General features: G+C 35.2%; 1 protein-coding gene across 5 annotated transcripts in view; it reads right to left on the reverse strand.

The window, feature by feature from the left end:
* Nucleotides 1-1,589: 1,589 nt before the first annotated feature.
* Nucleotides 1,590-21,190, reverse strand: part of LOC137391234 (nibrin-like) — a 45,690-nt gene continuing 26,089 nt past the window's right edge. For 4 of the 5 annotated variants that reach the window (XM_068077644.1, XM_068077643.1, XM_068077642.1 and 1 more), the window contains 11 exons: nt 16,016-16,182; nt 13,222-13,313; nt 10,791-10,950; nt 10,175-10,271; nt 8,637-8,716; nt 8,286-8,466; nt 8,010-8,159; nt 6,933-7,121; nt 2,732-2,893; nt 2,658-2,686; nt 1,590-2,187 (listed from right to left, as the gene is read on the reverse strand). In XM_068077644.1, coding sequence (XP_067933745.1) covers nt 2,100-2,187; nt 2,658-2,686; nt 2,732-2,893; nt 6,933-7,121; nt 8,010-8,159; nt 8,286-8,466; nt 8,637-8,716; nt 10,175-10,271; nt 10,791-10,950; nt 13,222-13,313; nt 16,016-16,182 — 1,395 coding nt within the window. In that variant the 3' untranslated portion in view covers nt 1,590-2,099. The remainder of the gene's footprint in view (nt 2,188-2,657; nt 2,687-2,731; nt 2,894-6,932; nt 7,122-8,009; nt 8,160-8,285; nt 8,467-8,636; nt 8,717-10,174; nt 10,272-10,790; nt 10,951-13,221; nt 13,314-16,015; nt 16,183-21,190) is intronic. The other variant, XM_068077645.1, reaches the window with a different exon arrangement.

The raw sequence follows: 21,190 nt of genomic DNA on the forward strand, positions 1-21,190 counted from the left end.
ATGACCTAGTTCATCAGCTCCAGTTATCATATCTCCTCCACCTACTCCTATCTATTGGAAGGCTCTTTCTTGAATGGCGATATTCCGACACGTTTCCTGTCAAATTTGCTACTTTTGAAACTTCACAGGTAAATACATACATTATATGTGGTACCATAAGCAAGCTATTTTACAACTTAATTAGAAATGATAATAGTTTTTCCCATGAACAGATGCGGCATTTGGAATATATGGTAAATATTGGATATTTGAATGTTGTGATGGAAACATATTTACATATTGCGCTACTGAAAATAGCCTATTGTGTAACGCCCATTTTGATTATCTCCACAACCTATCCTCTGTAAATAATTTGTAAATTGATTTGATAGCAAAACTGCTGTAAAATCGTTCTCTAAAAATTAAATCAAGCTAGCTACACTTCTCTTTATTACTATAAGCATTTGCACTTGCGACCAATTCCTAGCTCATAACAATTTTCTTACAAAAACCAACTTTAAACTTTTAAAACTTGATATTTTTCTTGATCAGCTTAAACAAAAAACAAAAACCGCGAATCGGAATAGAACTCATGCTCTAAAAACTATCTCTTCAAAACCAGAATTTTAGCCTAAAATATTTTTTTCTTTCACAGCTGGTCATCAACAGAAAAGAAGTTAGTTAATACGCCAGAGATGTAGATAATTCTACTCCTCCGTTTAATTCAGATTCGAGGCAAGCTGTGATTTGCAGCAGTTCAACTGTAGCTCAACTTTCACTGCAGTTTGTCATGTAAAATCCTTGCCCTTACCATGAAAGCAAAATTTACAGAAGTAAAATCGGAGTATTTTGAAGAAAAATTTATGAGGCTATTTTATTCTATTTTGATGTAGTTTCCTTGCCAAATAATTTTTAACCACTCGACACCCGACATGCGAGTGGGAACGCATTTTCAGCATTGATGGGTAAAAAATTACAATTCACCACTGAACTGAAATAACTGATTAAAAATGCTTATTAATTAATGCTGCGACAATGTTATTTTAAACAAAGTTGATTAGTAAAGGTGAAACTTTAAAATATTTATCAACCCACGATTTGAAAATTGAATGCTTATGTGAAAAGTTGCTCACGATTTAGCTGATGTAAGCTCAAACCAATTCTGCTACCGAAACAGTTGTCGGTGTTTCATTAGCAAACCTCATTTCCAAAGTTCATTTGGAGGGAATCAGGTTTATCATGTTCAGTGTATATTGGTACAGACTTCATGTATTATAAATGGCTATTGCAGGTCAGCAAACTATACTCGTATTCATTTTCTAATTGTTTCATCAAATCTACTCACACATAATGAAAACATTTAACACATCTACCATGAGGTTACATTAGATGTATCTATATGCTGACATGGAGGAATGCAGCAGCTATAAAATACCAAGTCAGTAGAGTTCGGCATAATTTTAACTATAAAAATATATTAGTTGGTTTATAAAACACTGGCAGCACGATTTCTACATGCATGTCTGAAGTGTTTTACGGGCAGAGAGCACGAGTTTTGCTTATGGAACTCGTATCACCGCTGTGATAAATATACTTTTTATAAATAGATTAAAGCATAATATTATATTTGTTAAATGTGGCTAACAAAAGATTGCGCTTACGCTATTATAAAACAGACATGCCTACAGACTTTAACACAATGTTTAGCTCTCAGATGACCTTTCAGATGACCTGACATGTTTGTTATTAAAGGTAACTCCGACAACCAAGGACAAAGAACATAAAGCAAAGAAAATTAAACCGGATATGAAAACTGTGTGGGAGGATGAATTTAAAACTGTACAATTGGCATATAGCCCTAACTTCTCCCACATTACCAGCGCAAATTATATCAAAGGAAAAACTTGAATAGAGTTTTGTGTTATAAGCTGCCAAAGGTAAAACTACGAAACATTTATACAAGAATAGAAATGCAAATGAATTTTCTAAAGCCAACTTTTCCTGAGTGTCTACATCACTGAGTGTTTTCCCGAGTGTCATGTACAACATCACATGGGAATCGCTGCGTAGAGGCCACACACATTATTCATCTTCATTTTCATCACAATCATTGTCATAGTTCATTTCTTTCTTGGTAGCTCCCATTGGCTAAAATAAATGTAACAACATAGCTGCATCAGCCTTTCCTTACAGCGAGTCTGTCTCCAGCTTTGAATAAAGTAAAGCAGGAGAAATCACGATTGCTTAAATGATGCGAAATTTGATGTCTGAGAATGTAGAAATTACTCGAGCCTTGCATTTGAAACTATAACAACAATTATAGAGAGAGAAAGTAGAATCAGTAAAAAGAGGAAAAACAATAGAAACCCAAATACAATATAAATAATAGAAATGCCAAAACAGTAGTAAAACAATTATAGTAACACTAAAAACAGCAGAAATGCTAAAACAATAGAAACAGTACAAACAACAGAAAGAATAGACTCAGCAGGAACATTGGAATCAATATAGAGATATAGCGATATCACAGAGATGAATAACCTTAGGGAATATTTAATATTAACCATTGCAAGCGCATCTGTTAGATTTAACTTAATTAAAACAACAGATGAATTTGCTTAAAACAATTATTGCTACTTGGTTAACTGAGATTGAACAGAAAGCTTTATTGGACTTACTCGCCAAAGATAGAGCTTTTAATAACATTTCTCCTGGGCATGAGCTGCGGTGCAACAGTCTCCCCCTGCCCAGATCTCCTGGGCATGAGCTGCGGTGCAACAGTCTCCCGCTGCCCAGATTCCTCATGGGAAGGCATCCTTATGAAATTATCCGAGTCAGGTTGTGAGCAGAGCCCGTCTATCAAGTCTCCGCCACCGATTATAGTAGGAAGGTGTGCAAGATTTTTCTTCCCGCACTATAATATCATGATGAACATGAGTAAATAGGAGAAATTTATATTTTCATGTAAACAAAGCAGCTTGCATGAAATAAGGTAAAGTTCCCAATTGAATGTGAATCTAGTGAAGGAGTTTCCTTGCTTACAAAATGACAGCCATATTGTGGACTCGACAGTAGCTAGGTAGGTTACGGACCATGATCTATGAGAAATGCTGTGGAACACTTAACGCTAATAAAAACACAACATACACATTTATTGACTATATGATAGAACTGCTAATGGCGGGAGGTACAAATAGCAACTATCCTATTCTTGACACTACATCCCACTGATTTATTAATGGCCCAACATTAGCTATGAAAATGAAATTATAATGTGTCCTGTACACTCTGCAATAAGATATACGCCTTTGTTTTTTAAAGCCCATGATCATCAAAAACACAGAAAAATGCGTATGAACTCGGAAAGTCTGATCAACTAGCTTCAAGTACGGCAGCATGCATCACAAACACACACAAACAAACATGAATATGATATAGTACATGTGCATACACACATATCACATGAACATATATCACACATACACATATCACATGAACAAGCTTGCCCTTAGCAAGCACTGCCTTTACACATACTGTATAACTACAGCGGGTGATGTGAGCGTATTGGTAAACATAACAACATCAAGTTCAAACATGGTTGCAAAGTGGATCACATGATCGCATGTGAGTTAAAATGCAAAATATGTATACACATGAACAGGCAGTGGCCATGATGTGTAACTCATATAACATGAATGCATGTGCATATGTGATTACAAAGTGCAACATATGTGCACATATGAAAACTGTGTACAACATACACATGAGGAGCACTTGAGTGATTACAACTTGCATCACCTGCACAAACATGATAATATGCAAACCATGCAGAGACATGATTATAATATGCAGCCCATGCACATACATGATTACAACACGAGGCACTTGCACAGACATGATTTCAGCATGCAGCCTATGCACAGATGTGACTACAACATGCAGCCCATGCATAGATGTGATTACAACATGCAGCCTATGCGCAGATGTGATCACAACATGCAGCCCATGCGCAGATGTGATCACAACATGCAGCCCATGCGCAGATGTGATTACAACATGCAGCCCATGCGCAGATGTGATTACAACATGCAGCCCATGCACAGATGTGATCACAACATGCAGCCCATGCATAGATGTGATTACAACATGCAGCCCATGCCAGATGTGATTACAACATGCAGCCCATGCGCAGATGCGATTACAACATGCAGCCCATGCGCAGATGCAATTACAACATGCAGCCCATGCGCAGATGTGATTACAACATGCAGCCCATGCGCAGATGTGATTACAACATGCAGCCCATGCGCAGATGTGATTACAACATGCAGCCCATGCGCAGATGTGATTACAACATGCAGCCCATGCGCAGATGTGATTACAACATGCAGCCCATGCACAGATGTGATAGAAGGATGTTCAGTTTCAAAAGCTTCATCAGAAGTTGGACATTCTGCAAGTTTTAACAATTCAAACAGAAATCATCTGCATCCTTAATCACAGTTCTACCAAAATCTATTTACACAGGAAAACATAGTAATGTAAAAAAACATCAAATGGTGATGAGTCAGCAACCTTAGTGTGATCGACAGCAGATGGGCTAATCCTTCAAGTTTTCTGAGGTACAATTTAACAACTTGTTAGCAATTACCGTTATACCTCTAATTGAACGCCACCTCTATTTGAACGCCACTTCCAATCGACCGCCACCCTGAGAAAAGGGTTGGAAAATAGAGTGCTACTCTCCAATTGAACGCCACCTCCATTTGACCACCACTGACATCACTTGATCTTTACGAGCCAATAATACCAACTGACCAGTAGAAAAGTGTCCACAAAATCGTATTAATAATGAATCGTTTATATCAATAACAATTGATTCTCTCTTTGTCCAATTCCAAAGCTTTTCGTTTTTTTTGTTAATACTTTGAAAGCAACACCATAGCAATAATCAATAATGATCTCAGGCTACTAGTAGTTCTCTGTTTAACGAGATCTTTCGACTTCGAAGTAGCCTACATATACAAAAAACGGTATAAACCTATGATGGTAGATAAACTTTCAAAGCAACACTATAGAAATAATTGCTGTCCTAGGTTAATAATAGTTCCTTGTTTAACGCGGTCCTAACACTTCGAAAACTATACTATAAAAACCGGTTCGCAAGTTTTGGACCAAAAGTTACGTTTAATGAGCTTACTTTTATTATTCTACATGCAGCGCGTAAAAGCTTTGCTCTGCCAAAAATTGCTTGGACGCTAATATCGACTGGTTAGTAGCGCAGAAGAAGAGTTGAGGTCAGAAGATATTGCATGATATATATTCGTTTCATCAAAAGCAACAATCAGAATGCAGCTATCCGAGCAAACGATGGAAATATTTCGGTTTTCAAAAAAACATTAATTTTTGTTTCTGCATGTAATATAAATATGATTCGTTTATGTAACTTCTTCATGAATATATATTTGTATCATTTACTAGATTATTATTGTGCAGACTTATAAATAGACTTAAAATACTCAGATTTATAACATGTTATTTAATAGCATCCTTGCAGCTATCTTAACGTGGCTTACATTGGCTCGATGCTCATAACTCCACTTCTATGGCACATAAAAAGCTAGTTTTGGCTGTAAACTGTAGCAAACATATCAGTGAGTGCAATGAGCCCTTATTCAACAATGTTAAATATAGATATAAAATAAAAATGTCTTCAAATTTAGAAGGAAATAAAAATTTGAAATGCTAACAAATTGCAAAGGACACAGGCTATAATATCATCGGAGGTCAATTGCATGCAATAGATATCAACCGGCAGATATATTTCTCGAATTCTCAATACGCATTTATTAAATTTTTTTGACAAGTTAAAAGTAAGTTAGCAGATTTATTGCATCCAAAAGGTTTAAAGGTTGATTTGCAACAAAATTCACATTACAGTTATTTGATATCAACAGATTCACCATGTCTTACTCTGCTGTGTTGAAGGTGCAAAATATGTGGAAATATGATTGCAAGCTCTTAAAAGCTCAAAAACGAATAGTTAATCGCAGCCATCACAAAAACGCCGTAGATTGGAATATATTTCCAAAACAGCTCAAATGGGACGTAGTTGAACAAGATGGCTTCTGTTTACACTTTCATGCAACCTCATTCGTCTAAATATTTTCACAAATATACTTCACGAATTCAATAAAACCATGTCTATTGTCCTTACGCGTCTATTTCATAATAATTGTAAAGCTGTCATTTGAGCAAAGATATCTCAAAACCTACCGTAAAAATTCGTTTATTTTTTTAACTTTAGCTCAAAGGAGTGCATATCATCCTTTGATGAACATGAGGAGCCTGTTGGTCACCTGCGATAGTCGAAAAGTGCTGCAGAAACTGTTCGCATGATTTGGCAGAAAGTATGGGTCACATGATCAGATTACGACTAGATGATTAGACCAGGCTGAAATGATACTGTCAAGTAGCGAGGATTTATATTTGATACGGGCTTTCCGGTAGAACCCGAAGAATTTGTCATAACTAGTGCTACGAGACGATGGATATTGAGCCTTTTATTGGCCTTTGATTTCACATGATACTTGAATGTAATGTGAATTTCGTTGCAAGTAAACCTTTCATATCGCCCCACCAAAAAAAGAGAGCAAAATATAGGTGACATTCGCTTCGCCCGTATTAGGGCTAAATTATCTTCCGAAAATTCTGACGAGCCATTTGAAAAATAGACCGCCAGCCTCTATTTGAATGCCCCCTCCGATATACCGCCACTATAGAAGAGAGGTTGAAAAATAGAGCGACATGGCGTTCAATTAGAGGTTTTACGGTAATCGTGGCTAAAACATGCTAAAGAGCATGCTTTGTGAATTTACTGGCACCCAATGAACTAATTAATCACATATGCCGAGATCTAAGGCTATTAGTAAGCTATCATAATCCATGCTGACCTTTTTAAATCTCTTGTAATTAAGTACCCATTTTCCCTTCCAGAATGCCATACCATCTCTTTCATTAGGATCACCCTGTTCGAATACAGGAGGACATGTCTTACGGAAAAGACGCTGGTAATCTACCTGCATGTTATTCCAGGAGTCACCCTCTGAGGCTATTATGGCTTCTGACAGCTGTTCCATTTCCTAGACAATAAATTAGCATTCATATGGACATTGTAGCTATGTTACACTGTAGCTATGTTACAATGTAGCTATGTTACCCTGTAGCAATGTTACACTGTAGCTATGTTACCCTGTAGATATGTTATACTGTTGCTACGATACACTGTAGCTATGTTACACTGTAGCTACGTTATACTGTTGCTATGTTACACTGTAGCCCGCATCTGTAGCTATGTTGCACTGTAGCTATGTTACACTGTAGCACGCATCTGTAGCTATGTTGCACTGTAGCTATGTTGCACTATAGCTATGTTACACTGTAGCTATGTTACACTGCAGCTATATTACAATGTAGCTATGTTATACTGTAGCTATGTTACACTGTAGCTATGTTACAAGGTAGCTATGTTATCCTGTAGCTATGTTACACTGTAGCTATGTTACTCTGTAGATATGTTATACTGTTGCTACGATACACTGTAGCTATGTTACACTGTAGCTACGTTATACTGTTGCTATGTTACACAGGAGCACGCATCTGTAGCTATGTTGCACTGTAGCTATGTTACACTGTAGCACGCATCTGTAGCTATGTTGCACTGTAGCTATGTTACACTGTAGCTATGTTATACTGTTGCTAGGTTACACTGTAGCACGCATCTGTAGCTATGTTATACTGTTGCTATGTTACACTGTAGCACGCATCTGTAGCTATGTTGCATTGTAGCACGCATTTGTAGTTTGAAGCAACATAGGTAGGTTTGAAACCATAGCTTCAGCAAACTAATATTTTTTTCCTCAAACAGTGAGTAAAGAATGTAAGTCTGTTATGATAGTGAAGACTGTGATCCAAGCGCGGATGGAGCATGAGGATTACATTAGCCAGCAAGACTTTTGCCAAGAACTCACCAAACAAGGTTGACTTGTCACTGTTGATGCCAATCTGTCTACAATCTCAGATTTTATAGGTCTTTCAGTCTTAATGATGTCTGCGACTGGTGTATTTGAACTAGGGGAAGGCTGAGTTTCCTTCACCACACTAACATCACAGCCAGAATCCTTATAAAACATAGTCAATACAAAAAGGTGAGCTAGCGGTGAACAGAAATGAAAGAGAATACCGGTAAAAAGAGAGGAAGCTAACCGCATAAATCACAAAACGAGTTCTCAAACTTGAAAGTTTACCTGACCCTGGAAAAGTGACAGATCATTTGTCTCTGAAGGATTCACCACATTTTGTGAACTTGTCTCTTGCATAACACAAGAACCTGCAGTTATCTCCATGGGCTGCATAGTTTCCTCATTGGTGTCTTGGTTTGATGCTGACGGCTGCTCCAAGCATGGTGTAGCCGAATCCATCTTGCTGCTACAAATTTCAAGCAAAAATAAGCTACAGCTATATTCTCCTCCTATAGCACAAATCATAGGAGTTTTAAGCTAATACAGCTATAAAAGCTATACAGCTATCTGACTACATACAACTATACAACATACAACCATACAACCATACAACAACAACAGTATACGTATACTTGCCTTTTCCTTGCAGCAGCTGAAGACACATCTGAAGACACATCTGACTTCCGTTTGTTAGGTGTCAAGTACTCCGATTTTATCTTAAAAATGCAGTAATTAGGCTATCATTTGACAATATATATATATCCATTATGTATGTATATACATATATATACATATAAATCTCAATGTTTGTCGTTAGTCTGTTTGTTGGTCTGTCATTAGTGTGTCCAGTTATAGCAAATGAAATCTAGTTACGGAAAAATCACTTCGCACTGGATTTCAACTTGAAACCAGCAGCTCTGCAGACAGACGAACTAACCACTTTGCTAAGTTGTTTTTTATCTTTCTGATATATCTTATTCATCCTGATCTAAAATTTATTGGTTAGGCATTGTTTTTTCCGCGTTGTATCAATTCGTCATACTGGAGTTGTATTACCACTTCTACTTCTAGCCGCAATTGCAGGTTACAAGCTAGGTATGTACTTTTATTATTAATTAATATTGATCTTTGCGTTTGTTTTTCTCTTGAAAGTTTTTTATAAGCCTTATATCAATTACCTTTTTCATTTAACTATTTTCAAATATGCCGTTGCAATTTACACGCCTTCTATTTCTCGCTCTACTGGCAACTATTCCTAAGGTAATCGCTAAAAAATGTAAAAACTGAAAACTTTTCACATGGACAGTGCTGTTGCGTTATCACGAATAGGAATTGCCTCTATATTTTCTCTTCGTTCGGTCAGACAAGACCCTCTCGTGTGCTTCACTGCTCCAGTAATGTATTTAATTCTGACATATGACATTAGTTGATGCTGCTGTTGGCATCGCAAAGCTGAACTGAAAAAGAGCGAGCATCATGTCTCTTTCAGGCGTTGTGGAAGGGATTTTGGCAAATAGCGTATCGGCATCTTCGATATTCCGGTGTACTGAGCACACCGACCGCCAAATTTGAATTTCAAAAGATAGTTTTGTTGATGTCATAATTATGTCGAAAAAAAGCCTTATTAAGTGGATAAAAAAACATTGTGTTCCATGTCGTAAGGCAAAAACGTAAAATAAGGACATCATAACCCGGAGGTGCACTACATCTCATTTTTACGTTTGTACCAGTACAGTACAGCTGTACCAGTACAGCTGTATTCGAAACTTTGATGGATAGCTTCTGCTGCAGAAGTAACCTTTGTATAGACACATTTTTATGTACTCGTTATTATTAATTCAACATATTCATGATTTTTATTATGTTTTTCAAGTTCGTATTAATTGTATCAGTATGCAATCATTTTGCATTGTAATCTTTGTCAGACTGTATCTAGCCATTACTTGCTTATTATTTCATATTTAGGCACTTTTAAAGTCGCTTTATTTTTTCTCTAAATTTATTTGAACTGCACAAAACACTTTTTCTCATGATAAGTTTAAAAGTTAGAATGGTAAATGTCGTATAAGTTAAATAAAAGTAAATTTCCTATGCAAAAACTTTTTCACAACCAGGGCAATGTTGGGCATTAACCTAGTAAAATAAAGAGCAATGAGAAACTGCAGAGAACAGACCAGCTTGAATGGAAGGACAGGTTCTTGCATCGTAACTGACGTGACATCTGGAGGAGGCAAAATATCTTCTGCTACAGGTAAGCTTCGATCTTCCAACCTACGGAGGAAAATAACTCTTCCATGAAAACAACAGTAGAAACAGGAATAGAAGCCAATTATAATGCGATGAACTCAAATTGAATACAACCCGTTCTGGCTAATGAAACTGAAACCTTAAATAGTCAAGACAATAAACATGACATGTCTATAACTGACTGCACTCTGATGAGTCCAGTTATAGACATGTCTATAACTGACTGCACTCTGATGAGTCCAGTTATAGACATGTCTATAACTGACTGCACTATGAGTCCAGTTATAGACATGTCTATAACTGACTGCACTCTGATGAGTCCAGTTATAGACATGTCTATAACTGACTGCACTCTGATGAGTTCAGTTACAGACATGTATATAACTGACTGCACTCAGATGAGTCCAGTTATAGACAATGATAATAGATAATGGACACATCTACACCAAACTTCTCTCTGATGAGTCTAGTTATAGACATGTCTATAACTAGCAAATCTAAGAGATTAACAAGACATCCTCATCTATAGTCAGCATGACTAACCTTAAACTCTTTGAGACTTGCGAGTCAGGCACCAAAACCCCTGTAGCTGTACTCAACGGTGCCATGGATTTTTGAGTGCCGCCAAATGCTTGGCTGACTTTTTGTGTCATGCATTGATTGCTCAGTGCCTTCTGAGAGAACTCCTCGTGTAGCTTCGAACCTAACATTTATTGGTACATTATTAGTGTACTAACAAATATTAGTACAGTATTAGTTCGGTATTATTTCGGTATTAGTTCGGTATTAGTTCGGTACTAGTTCAGTATTAATTCAGTACTAGTTCAGTATTAGTTCAGCATTAGTACAGTATTAGTTCAGTATTAGTTCAGTATTAGCTCAGTATTAGTTCAGTATTAGTTCAGTATTAGTTCAGTACTAGTTCAGTATTAGTTCAGTATTAGTTCAGTTCTAATTCAGTATTAGTTCAGTGTTAGTTCAGTACTAGTTCAGTATTAGTTCAGTACTAGTTCAGTATTAGTTCAGTACTAGTTCAGTATTAGTTCAGTATTAGCTCAGTATTAGCTCAGTATTAGTTCAGTACTAGTTCAGTATTAGTTCAGTACTAGTTCTGTACTAGTTCTGTACTAGTTCAGTACTAGTTCAGTACTAGTTCTGTACTAGTTCAGTACTAGTTCAGTACTAGTTCAGTACTAGTTCAGTATTAGTTCAGTATTAGTTCAGTATTAGTTCAGTATCAATTCAGTACTAGTTCAGTATCAGTTCAGTACTAGTTCAGTATCAGTTCAGTACTAGTTCAGTATTAGTTCAGTATTAAAACAGTATTAGTTCAGTATTAGTTCAGTACTAGTTCAGTATTAGTTAAGTACTAGTTCAGTATTAGTTCAGTATTAGTTCAGTACTAATTCAGTATTAGTTCAGTATTAGTTAAGTACTACTTCAGTACTACTTCAGTACTAGTTCAGTATTAGTTCAGTACTAATTCAGTATTAGTTCAGTATTAGTTCAGTACTAGTTTAGTACTAGTTCAGTACTAGTTCCGTACTAGTTCAGTACTAGTTCAGTATTAGTTCAGCATTAGTTCAGTATTAGTTCAGTATTAGTACCGAACCAAACATCCTAACTTAAGGATAATCAGCATCGATAAAACTTGCGCAACAAATCAAAAAATATTGTGTATAAATCAAAAGATATTGTGTATTAATAAAAAGATATTGTGTATAAATTAAAAGATATTATGTATAAATAAAAATATATTGTGTATAAATTAAAAGATATTGTGTATAAATAAAAATATATTGTGTATAAATTAAAAGATATTGTGTATAAATTAAAAGATATTGTGTATAAATTAAAAGATATTGTGTATAAATAAAAACATATTGTGTATAAATTAAAAGATATTGTGTACAAATTAAAAGATATTGTGTATAGATTAAAAGATATTGTGTATAAATTAAAAGATATTGTGTACAAATTAAAAGATATTGTGTATAAATAAAAAGATATTGTGTATAAATTAAAAGATATTGTGTATAAATTAAAAGATATTGTGTATAAATAAAAAGATATTGTGTATAAATTAAAAGATATTGTGTATAAATTAAAAGATATTGTGTACAAATTAAAAGATATTGTGTATAAATAAAAAGATATTGTGTATAAATAAAAAGATATTGTGTATAAATTAAAAGATATTGTGTATGAATAAAAATATATTGTGTATAAATTAAAAGATATTGTGTATAAATAAAAAGATATTGTGTATAAATTAAAAGATATTGTGTATAAATTAAAAGATATTGTGTATAAATTAAAAGATATTGTGTATAAATAAAAACATATTGTGTATAAATTAAAAGATATTGTGTACAAATTAAAAGATATTGTGTATAGATTAAAAGTTATTGTGTATAAATTAAAAGATATTGTGTACAAATTAAAAGATATTGTGTATAAATAAAAAGATATTGTGTATAAATTAAAAGATATTGTGTATAAATTAAAAGATATTGTGTATAAATAAAAAGATATTGTGTGTAAATTAAAAGATATTGTGTACAAATTAAAAGATATTGTGTATAAATTAAAAGATATTGTGTACAAATTAAAAGATATTGTGTATAAATTAAAAGATATTGTGTATAAATTAAAAGATATTGTGTACAAATTAAAATAGTTTTGAAATATGAGAAGAGCTGTCGGTGCACACAACTGCAGCTTTGCAGCTTATATCTCGGAGTAACTTGTGAACTGACAGTTTCAAAACAAAAGATTTGGAGTTTAGTATGAAGAAATGGCTAGCAAGTTAAACCATGCCAAATCTTAATGAAAACGTGATCTGACACAAAAATATGTAACTATAATCACCGCTTTATTCGAGTCTGATGTTCTGGAACAACTAAGGGAGTCTTATGTTTGTTATGGCTTGCATATCACTAAATATTAGTCTCAAAAGTGCAGATATAGGTACCTGCATCCTGCTGAGGGTTGCAATGCTTCTCTGTTGAACAATAGAGCACAGCATGCCCTATTTCGGCGTCTTGTATATATCTCATGTGCCACCTGCAGAGGACATAACTGGAATATCATGGGCAATACTTGTAGGTTAAGCAGGGTCTACATCCAGCTAGACAATAATCCAGTCCACAAAGAAGCAACAAAGGATGAATTATGAAAAACTAAGCTTCAGTTCCTCGCTTGCCGAGGAACGTTCGTCCGAGGAAAAATTGTCTGAGGTCATTTTGCAACAGATTTGTGGCATTTTTTATGGCATCAGCTGATGTAAAATTTTATGCTGATTAGTTTGGTAATAAATCATTTTTATAGACCGTGTAGTTCCAAATTAAAACAATTTATATGCGTCCTTGTCAAAGATTAGGTTTTACCAAATATGTATTAATGTCCCAGTAAAAAAATCAATTTGGTAGCGAGAGTTAATAGGCATTTTACACCAAAAGACCTGAGATGATAGTAATTGTAACAGAGCAGAAGAGAGTACCTGCCAACTACTTGAAACTTGAACTAATCGTTGAGAGCCTTTACAATTCTAATTTAGCATAAACAATTTTGGATGAGAAAACAAATTTTAGGGGTATGCTGGCATTTAGCACCGTTATCAAGCTGTAATAAAGAGTGACATCGACAGAGAAAATGACAACTCCAAAAAGATGGAGCAAAAAAACAAATAGACCACACCAGCAGTAAAATCACAAAAATATTATATTCAAATCGCGCAATTAAAATAAAGTAACTTAAATATTATGCGCTAAAAATTATGTGCAATAGAATTCAGAGGGCTATAAAATAGCATATTCCGATGGTTTTGTCATAAATCCCTCTTAGACCTTGCATAACCAACCATCCTAAACTGCAATGAAAAAACTTGGAGCTTTACTTTTTTTCTCATGGTAGAAATAAAGAGATTAGCACAAAATTAAAGCTAAATCATAAATCATTAGGTTGATGGATTATTCATACAATTCACTTTGCACTTTTCCATGAATCAAGGACTCCATAGCTGATTGTTCAATATTTATCTTAAATTTCCCATGAAATTTTGTCTTTGCCAATGCCCTTCAATTTTTTAATTGTTACAGCATTTGTACAGTATACTCGTACAGCAGCCAGTCGCAACATCACCGGATATAGTCAAGCAATATAACAGGATATAGTCAAGCAATATAACAGGATATAGTCAAGCGATATAACAGGATATAGTCAAGCAATATAACAGGATATAGTCAAGCAATATAACAGGATATAGTCAAGCAATATAACAGGATATAGTCAAGCAATATAACAGGATATAGTCAAGCAATATAACAGGATATAGTCAAGCAATATAACAGGATATAGTCAAGCAATATAACAGGATATAGTCAAGCAATATAACAAGATATTGTCAAGCAATATAACAGGATATAGTCGAGCAATATAACAGGATATAGTCAAGCAATATAACAGGATATAGTCGAGCAATATAACAGGATATAGTCGAGCAATATAACAAGATATAGTCGAGCGATATAACAGGATATAGTCGAGCGATATAACAGGATATAGTCAAGCAATATAACAGGATATAATCAAGCAATATAACAGGATATAGTCAAGCAATATAACAGGATATAGTCAAGCAATATAACAGGATATAGTCAAGCAATATAACAGGATATAGTCAAGCAATATAACAGGATATAGTCAAGCAATATAACAGGATATAGTCAAGCGATATAACAGGATATAGTCAAGCAATATAACAGGATATAGTCAAGCAATATAACAGGATATAGTCAAGCAATATAACAGGATATAGTCAAGCAATATAACAGGATATAGTCAAGCAATATAACAGGATATAGTCAAGCAATATAACAGGATATAGTCAAGCAATATAACAGGATATAGTCAAGCAATATAACAGGATATAGTCAAGCAATATAACAGGATATAGTCAAGCAATATAACAGGATATAGTCAAGCAATATAACAGGATATAGTCAAGCAATATAACAGGATATAGTCAAGCAATATAACAGGATATAGTCAAGCAATATAACAAGATATTGTCAAGCAATATAACAGGATATAGTCGAGCAATATAACAGGATATAGTCAAGCAATATAACAGGATATAGTCGAGCAATATAACAGGATATAGTCGAGCGATATAACAGGATATAGTCAAGCAATATAACAGGATATAATCAAGCAATATAACAGGATATAGTCAAGCAATATAACAGGATATAGTCAAGCAATATAACAGGATATAGTCAAGCAATATAACAGGATATAGTCAAGCAATATAACAGGATATAGTCAAGCAATATAACAGGATATAGTCAAGCAATATAACAGGATATAGTCAAGCAATATAACAGGATAGTCAAGCAATATAACAGGATATAGTCAAGCAATATAACAGGATAGTCAAGCAATATAACAGGATATAGTCAAGCAATATAACAGGATATTGTCAAGCAATATAACAGGATAGTCAAGCAATAAATGCTTAGTCAGCCACATCATCATAAACAAAAAAAACTGAGTTAATTTTAAAATGCAAGCCATAGTTACTCCGCTAGAAAACCTAATTACAATTAAGGGTGGCGCTCCTAAAACACCAGCTGCTTCCTATGACCTTGACTACTGTATGATACTTCCACAAAAAAGGTACATTAGTATATCTTAAACGATGGGAGCTGTTTCTCCACAACAGTAAAGAACCAAGTTAAAATACAAATGAACAAGGAGGACAGTACCGAGTCAGGTGGGTCGAGCAATCTTTGTACCAGCTAGGTTGCTGTTTGGCATCACAATACATGAGTATAGAGCCTGGTGTGGTGAGCTGGCTGAGACTACGAGGCCGGCTCTCCAGCAGTAAAGCAGTGCCACCAGCCAACTGTACCGGTATTTTCATTCGTTCAAACTAAAAATGTCATCAAATATTGCAGTATAGAGGTTAAGTATTCAGCCCCTGGTACCTAAACGATTGACAACCCAACAATACTGATTATTTTTATCATTAGAAATTCCCCTGACATACAGCCCACGACCAAAGTGATATTGGAAAAAAGAAAGGGTATTGATGGTTGAGAAATGCAATATTAGCAGTCAAATGGCACTGCAGTGCAATAGGATAACTGCAATGGTAGCTGTAATGCACTGGGTGTGGGTGTTATTATATACAACAAACAGCAATAATGAAAGGGAAAGATTATATGTTTATATTTTTCCCCCTGCAATAGGAGAACTGCAATATTGGCCAATATTAGAAGTAAAATGCACTGATATTATTAGAATAACCAATATTATTAATATAGTAATAATAGAAAACCAATGCACAATTTTGTTTACATTTCAAAACGTCATAGCTAACAATATCGAGAAGTTGTGATATTTATATAGATTTTTAGAAAATCTATTTAAAAAGTGTTTGGTCATGACAAACAGCAATAATGAAAGGAAAGGATTATATGTTTACTAGCTGCATTACCCGTGTTCGGGAACAGATTTACGCAAAGCAATAGTTTTATTGAGAGTTGTCGTTCATACTGTAAAACAACTCCAAATATGCAATCTACTGAAATTTTTGTGCTGATCTGACTGCATACACATATGCAGTTGTATATGTCAATAATGTTGGAGACCAATGGAAATATGCGATGTGTTTTACAGCTAGTCTACAATGCATCAGTCTCGCACCACTCAAATCTGAATTGTCCTAATTTTGTACACAGAACTGATAATGAAATTGACATTGCTAGGCAAACTAACGTTCTTCAAACTGGCAGTATTGAAAAGTTTTACATATTTTAAGAAATTCTAGAAAATATTTTCCTATTGCACTGCTTAGCTATCACCAGCATTTATTGAATTGAGACTTCTACATGCTTGAAACACTAATCATGACTCACCAGTTTTTCGTCTATAGCCTGTGTTTTGACATGGTATATACAAACTGTGCAGCAGTAATGTGGCCGTGTTGATAAAATTTATTATCAATAAAATCTACTATATAAACTACATATATGGCCTCTCGTCTTTTCAACGTAAGGCATTACATCTGGCACATTTTTGGACATTCGTCCCATAGAAAAATTCGGCCCTATACTATGTTGCAGGACTGTAGTCAAGTGCAAAGTTCTCTGTCCATATACGGCGCCTGGTAGCAGCTGCTGTAGTTAGTTCATCTCGCTGTTGTCGCCGTTTCATCTGCTCAGAAAATTCAGCTCACTGAGCAGCTGTTGTAGCTAGTGCATCATGTTCTTGTCGCCGCTGCATCTGCTTGGAGGTTTCTGCACGTCTGGCCGATGTAGCGGCTGCTCTGAGCCGTTTGAGTCGCTGCTGGGTCGGTTCAGTAGTCTCTGCACTTCTAGCGGCTGCAGCATCTATTCTGGCCTGCTCTCGATGTACCTGTGTTTGTTCAGCAGTTTCTGCTCTTTTAGCAGCTGCTAATCTGTTTCGTTGTAGGCGTAGCTGTGTTTGCTCTGCAGTTTCTGCACTTCTAGCATATGCAGTAGCAGTTCCGCTTCGTTGTGGGCGTAGCTGCGTTTGCTCTGCAGTTTCTGCTCGTCTAGCTGCTGCTTTGCGAATTCGGTCCCTTTCTCTACGGGAATCAATTTGTTCTTGAGTTTGAGCAGTAGGCTTTTTGGAAGGCATTGCACTGCTTCAAGTATTTCTAAAATTGAATCAGATTGTGTGCTTTTTTTGTAATATACACTGCTCGCTTTCTTCTCACCGTCGCCTATTGCAACGCTCGGAGTGCCCGTGCAAGTTCTGTAGTAGCTGTAGATCTGTAGTACTTGTAGCTGGAAAAAAAAGTAAAAGTAACTCAGCTGCGGAAGGAAATGAACATATTTACTATCACAAACAGTGGCAAATCCAACGTTTTCAACCCTTTCACTGAAGTAGACTCATTCATGCGCTTTCCATGGTCGACCGCCGTAAACACATTTTTGCCACTTTCCCTGCAATTGCTAGCAACTGAATTTTATTATTCGTTGATAACATAACCAACGATCTTTAAGACTTTTATAGTAGTGACAGTGTTGTCCAAAGATTTCTCTATAAAATTAGCCTAAAATTTAACTTTAAATCTTCGTTTGAGAATTTCCAACTTAAAAACGAAGATTTTTTGTGCGAGTTCATTAAATGCGTCTGAGTTAAAAAACAAATAACTACTTATGTTGATGACACTATAGCCATTTCAGATTTTTGTGATTACACAGATAATTAAAATGCACAAAGTATAGATACAATGAATTTTTTGCATAGCAGTGCTTGTTAACATGTTGGCAAAATGAAGTATATAACCAAAACAAACGTTCTAGATCGAGATTGAAATTGAAAAAATAATGTATACATATTAAGCAATATCGGCAAAATGGTTGGCAGTAGGCCGATAGCTAAATTTGTACACGGACGCGAGTGAAAGGGTTATGTAGTGGAAGTGTGGCAATTCATATACAATACAACATTGATTAAGAAATACTTACCTTTTTTATGTAGAAATTTAGTAGGAGAGAACTGCGTTTTCCAGTGACCGCAAGAAACCAACGTTCGCGTGACCTTCTTGATACACGTTGGCAGTAAAAATTAATCGCATGTAAATTACTACTCATTAATTTATTTTATTTAATGATTAGTACATTTGTATAGCTGTATAGGCAGCCGAACTCAGGACGGCGCTTTATAACACGGCAGCAAATTTACTGTTTCAAACGCGCCAGTGTCGTTGGGCGCCGTAAAGAGGCACGCGCTAACCGAAGGTGACGTGATTTTGTGTAAAAACGATGAAAACCGATGTAAAACGATGTAAAAACCGATGAATAGGTAGGTTATGTATAATAGATGCGTGTGTTAACCGTCGATTCCCGTTAACGCGCCCTAGATACCTAGTAGCGGGTAATAGTCCGAAAAGTACGATACTCTATAAGGTGGACAATCAATCACACACACAACGATTGCCGTTTATATAGTAGATATCTCTCCCCCTGCAATAGGAGAAATGCAATATTAGAAGTAAAATGCACTGATATTATTAGAATAACCAATATTATTAATATAGTAATACAGTAATAATAGAAAACCAATGCACAACTTTGTTTACATTTCAAAACGTTATAGCTAACAATATCAAGAAGTTGTGATATTTATATAGATTTTTAGAAAATCTATTTAACAAAACTATTTAGAAAAAATAATAACAGTAACATATTGCCCATCATCTATGTTGGTAGTGTGACTATAACACTACAATAGTCATCCAAACTTATAATTAAATATTGTAATAATCTCATAAGAATCATTAGAAAAAAATATCATCGTCATTTCCTTTACTTTCACTGCTTTGGACATCAGTTAGAATACCAAAGTACTCAAAAGTTTCCAAAATGTCAGTTGCTTTGAAATCGGCAAAAAAGAAACGATTTCAGTACTCCTACATTAATTACAGAAACCTTCGGCAATTCGCCAATGCTATAGACTGGTGAAATGTGCACGTTATTCTTTCGTGAAATGCGCACAACTTGATGGTTCTATTCTCTGTCGCTCGGCGTTTCAATTGCTGGTCTTAATTTTGATAAAGGTAAGGCTTAGCAAGTTTTAATAACGATTTTCGGCCCAATTAATCTGTCTATTTGTGTATAATCCGTTCAGATGGTTAAGTTTTAAGAATATGTCGACACTTTTCAAAGAATTGGTAATATATTTAAATAGGTTTATGTGTTTTGTATCGTTATTATACTTAAACGACTCCACAGAAAAATGGTTAAATTTGTTGATGAGATTTTGATACAAGGGTTTGCGACGTTGATGATGAATAATTTTCATGAGTTGTGTGCACATGCATTCATCATAAAAACTCTAAAACATTCGCTCCGCTCATTTGGTCGTGGGAAGATCGTTCAAAGGTTTTTCGAATCAGAGATGATCAACTTAAGGCAAGACACATATTGCTATAAAATGGACAGCTAAAAATCTTGTTAGCTACAAAACGTTAGTTTCAAGTTATTTACATCCAACTTTGTTAAAACTAACTTTGAATAGCTAATGTAAACTCAATAATTTTATAGATACAACAGTTCAATAAAAACAAGAAATAACACAACGAATTGCCTAAGGTACCATTGCTGATATAGAAAAAGGATACAATTATTTGGGCATAAGAGTAATTCGCACCATGCTTGTGAGTTCTATCAAGAACCTTTACTGAATACCAAAATATATTCGACAGGTCCTTAGGAGCCAACGCTGAGAAAACAAGGTAAAAGCAATCAAACCGTATGCCACACCTGTCAGGAAGCATCTGCTTGCATCACAAAATGGACAAAGAATACTGTCAAGGAAGCAAACATAACCTCTAGAAAGCTGCTATCTACCTATGCAGCTTTCCACGGAAAAGTGAGTACTACTCGATGATATCAGAGTAAAAAGATGGATGAAGGAATCTCAAAGATGTCTTAATAAGTTTTAACAAAGTTTAGTATTTTAGGCAGCCTCAAAGGCAGACGTGGATAAGTTGCCGAGTTTCACTATGCCACTGAAGCAAAGATATTATTAGGACTGACAGAAGGAAATGATATGAAACGTCCTTCCAAGTTTCTTCATTGCCACCAGCAGGTCTAAAAGGTTGTATATCTGCCGCAAACATACCAAAGGCTGAATGAACAATTGTGATCTTATGGCTAATGCACTATTCCTGGCTGCTCAAAAACAGGTACTGCCAACTAGGCAGTACTAAGGAACTGCCTAGTAGGCAGTACCAAGCACAAGTCTATTACGTTAGAGATACCCTTGATGCGGACTGAACCAAAATGCCCATGAGATCGTCAGCATATCATATATGTATATTAAAATATCAAAATATATTGCATCGTAAAGAATAATGTGTGTGTGTGTGGTGTGTGATTTGGTTTGTCCAGATATAGCTATTA

This window comes from Watersipora subatra, chromosome 3, assembly GCF_963576615.1.
Source record: "Watersipora subatra chromosome 3, tzWatSuba1.1, whole genome shotgun sequence".
In the NCBI taxonomy this organism is placed as follows: domain Eukaryota; kingdom Metazoa; phylum Bryozoa; class Gymnolaemata; order Cheilostomatida; family Watersiporidae; genus Watersipora; species Watersipora subatra.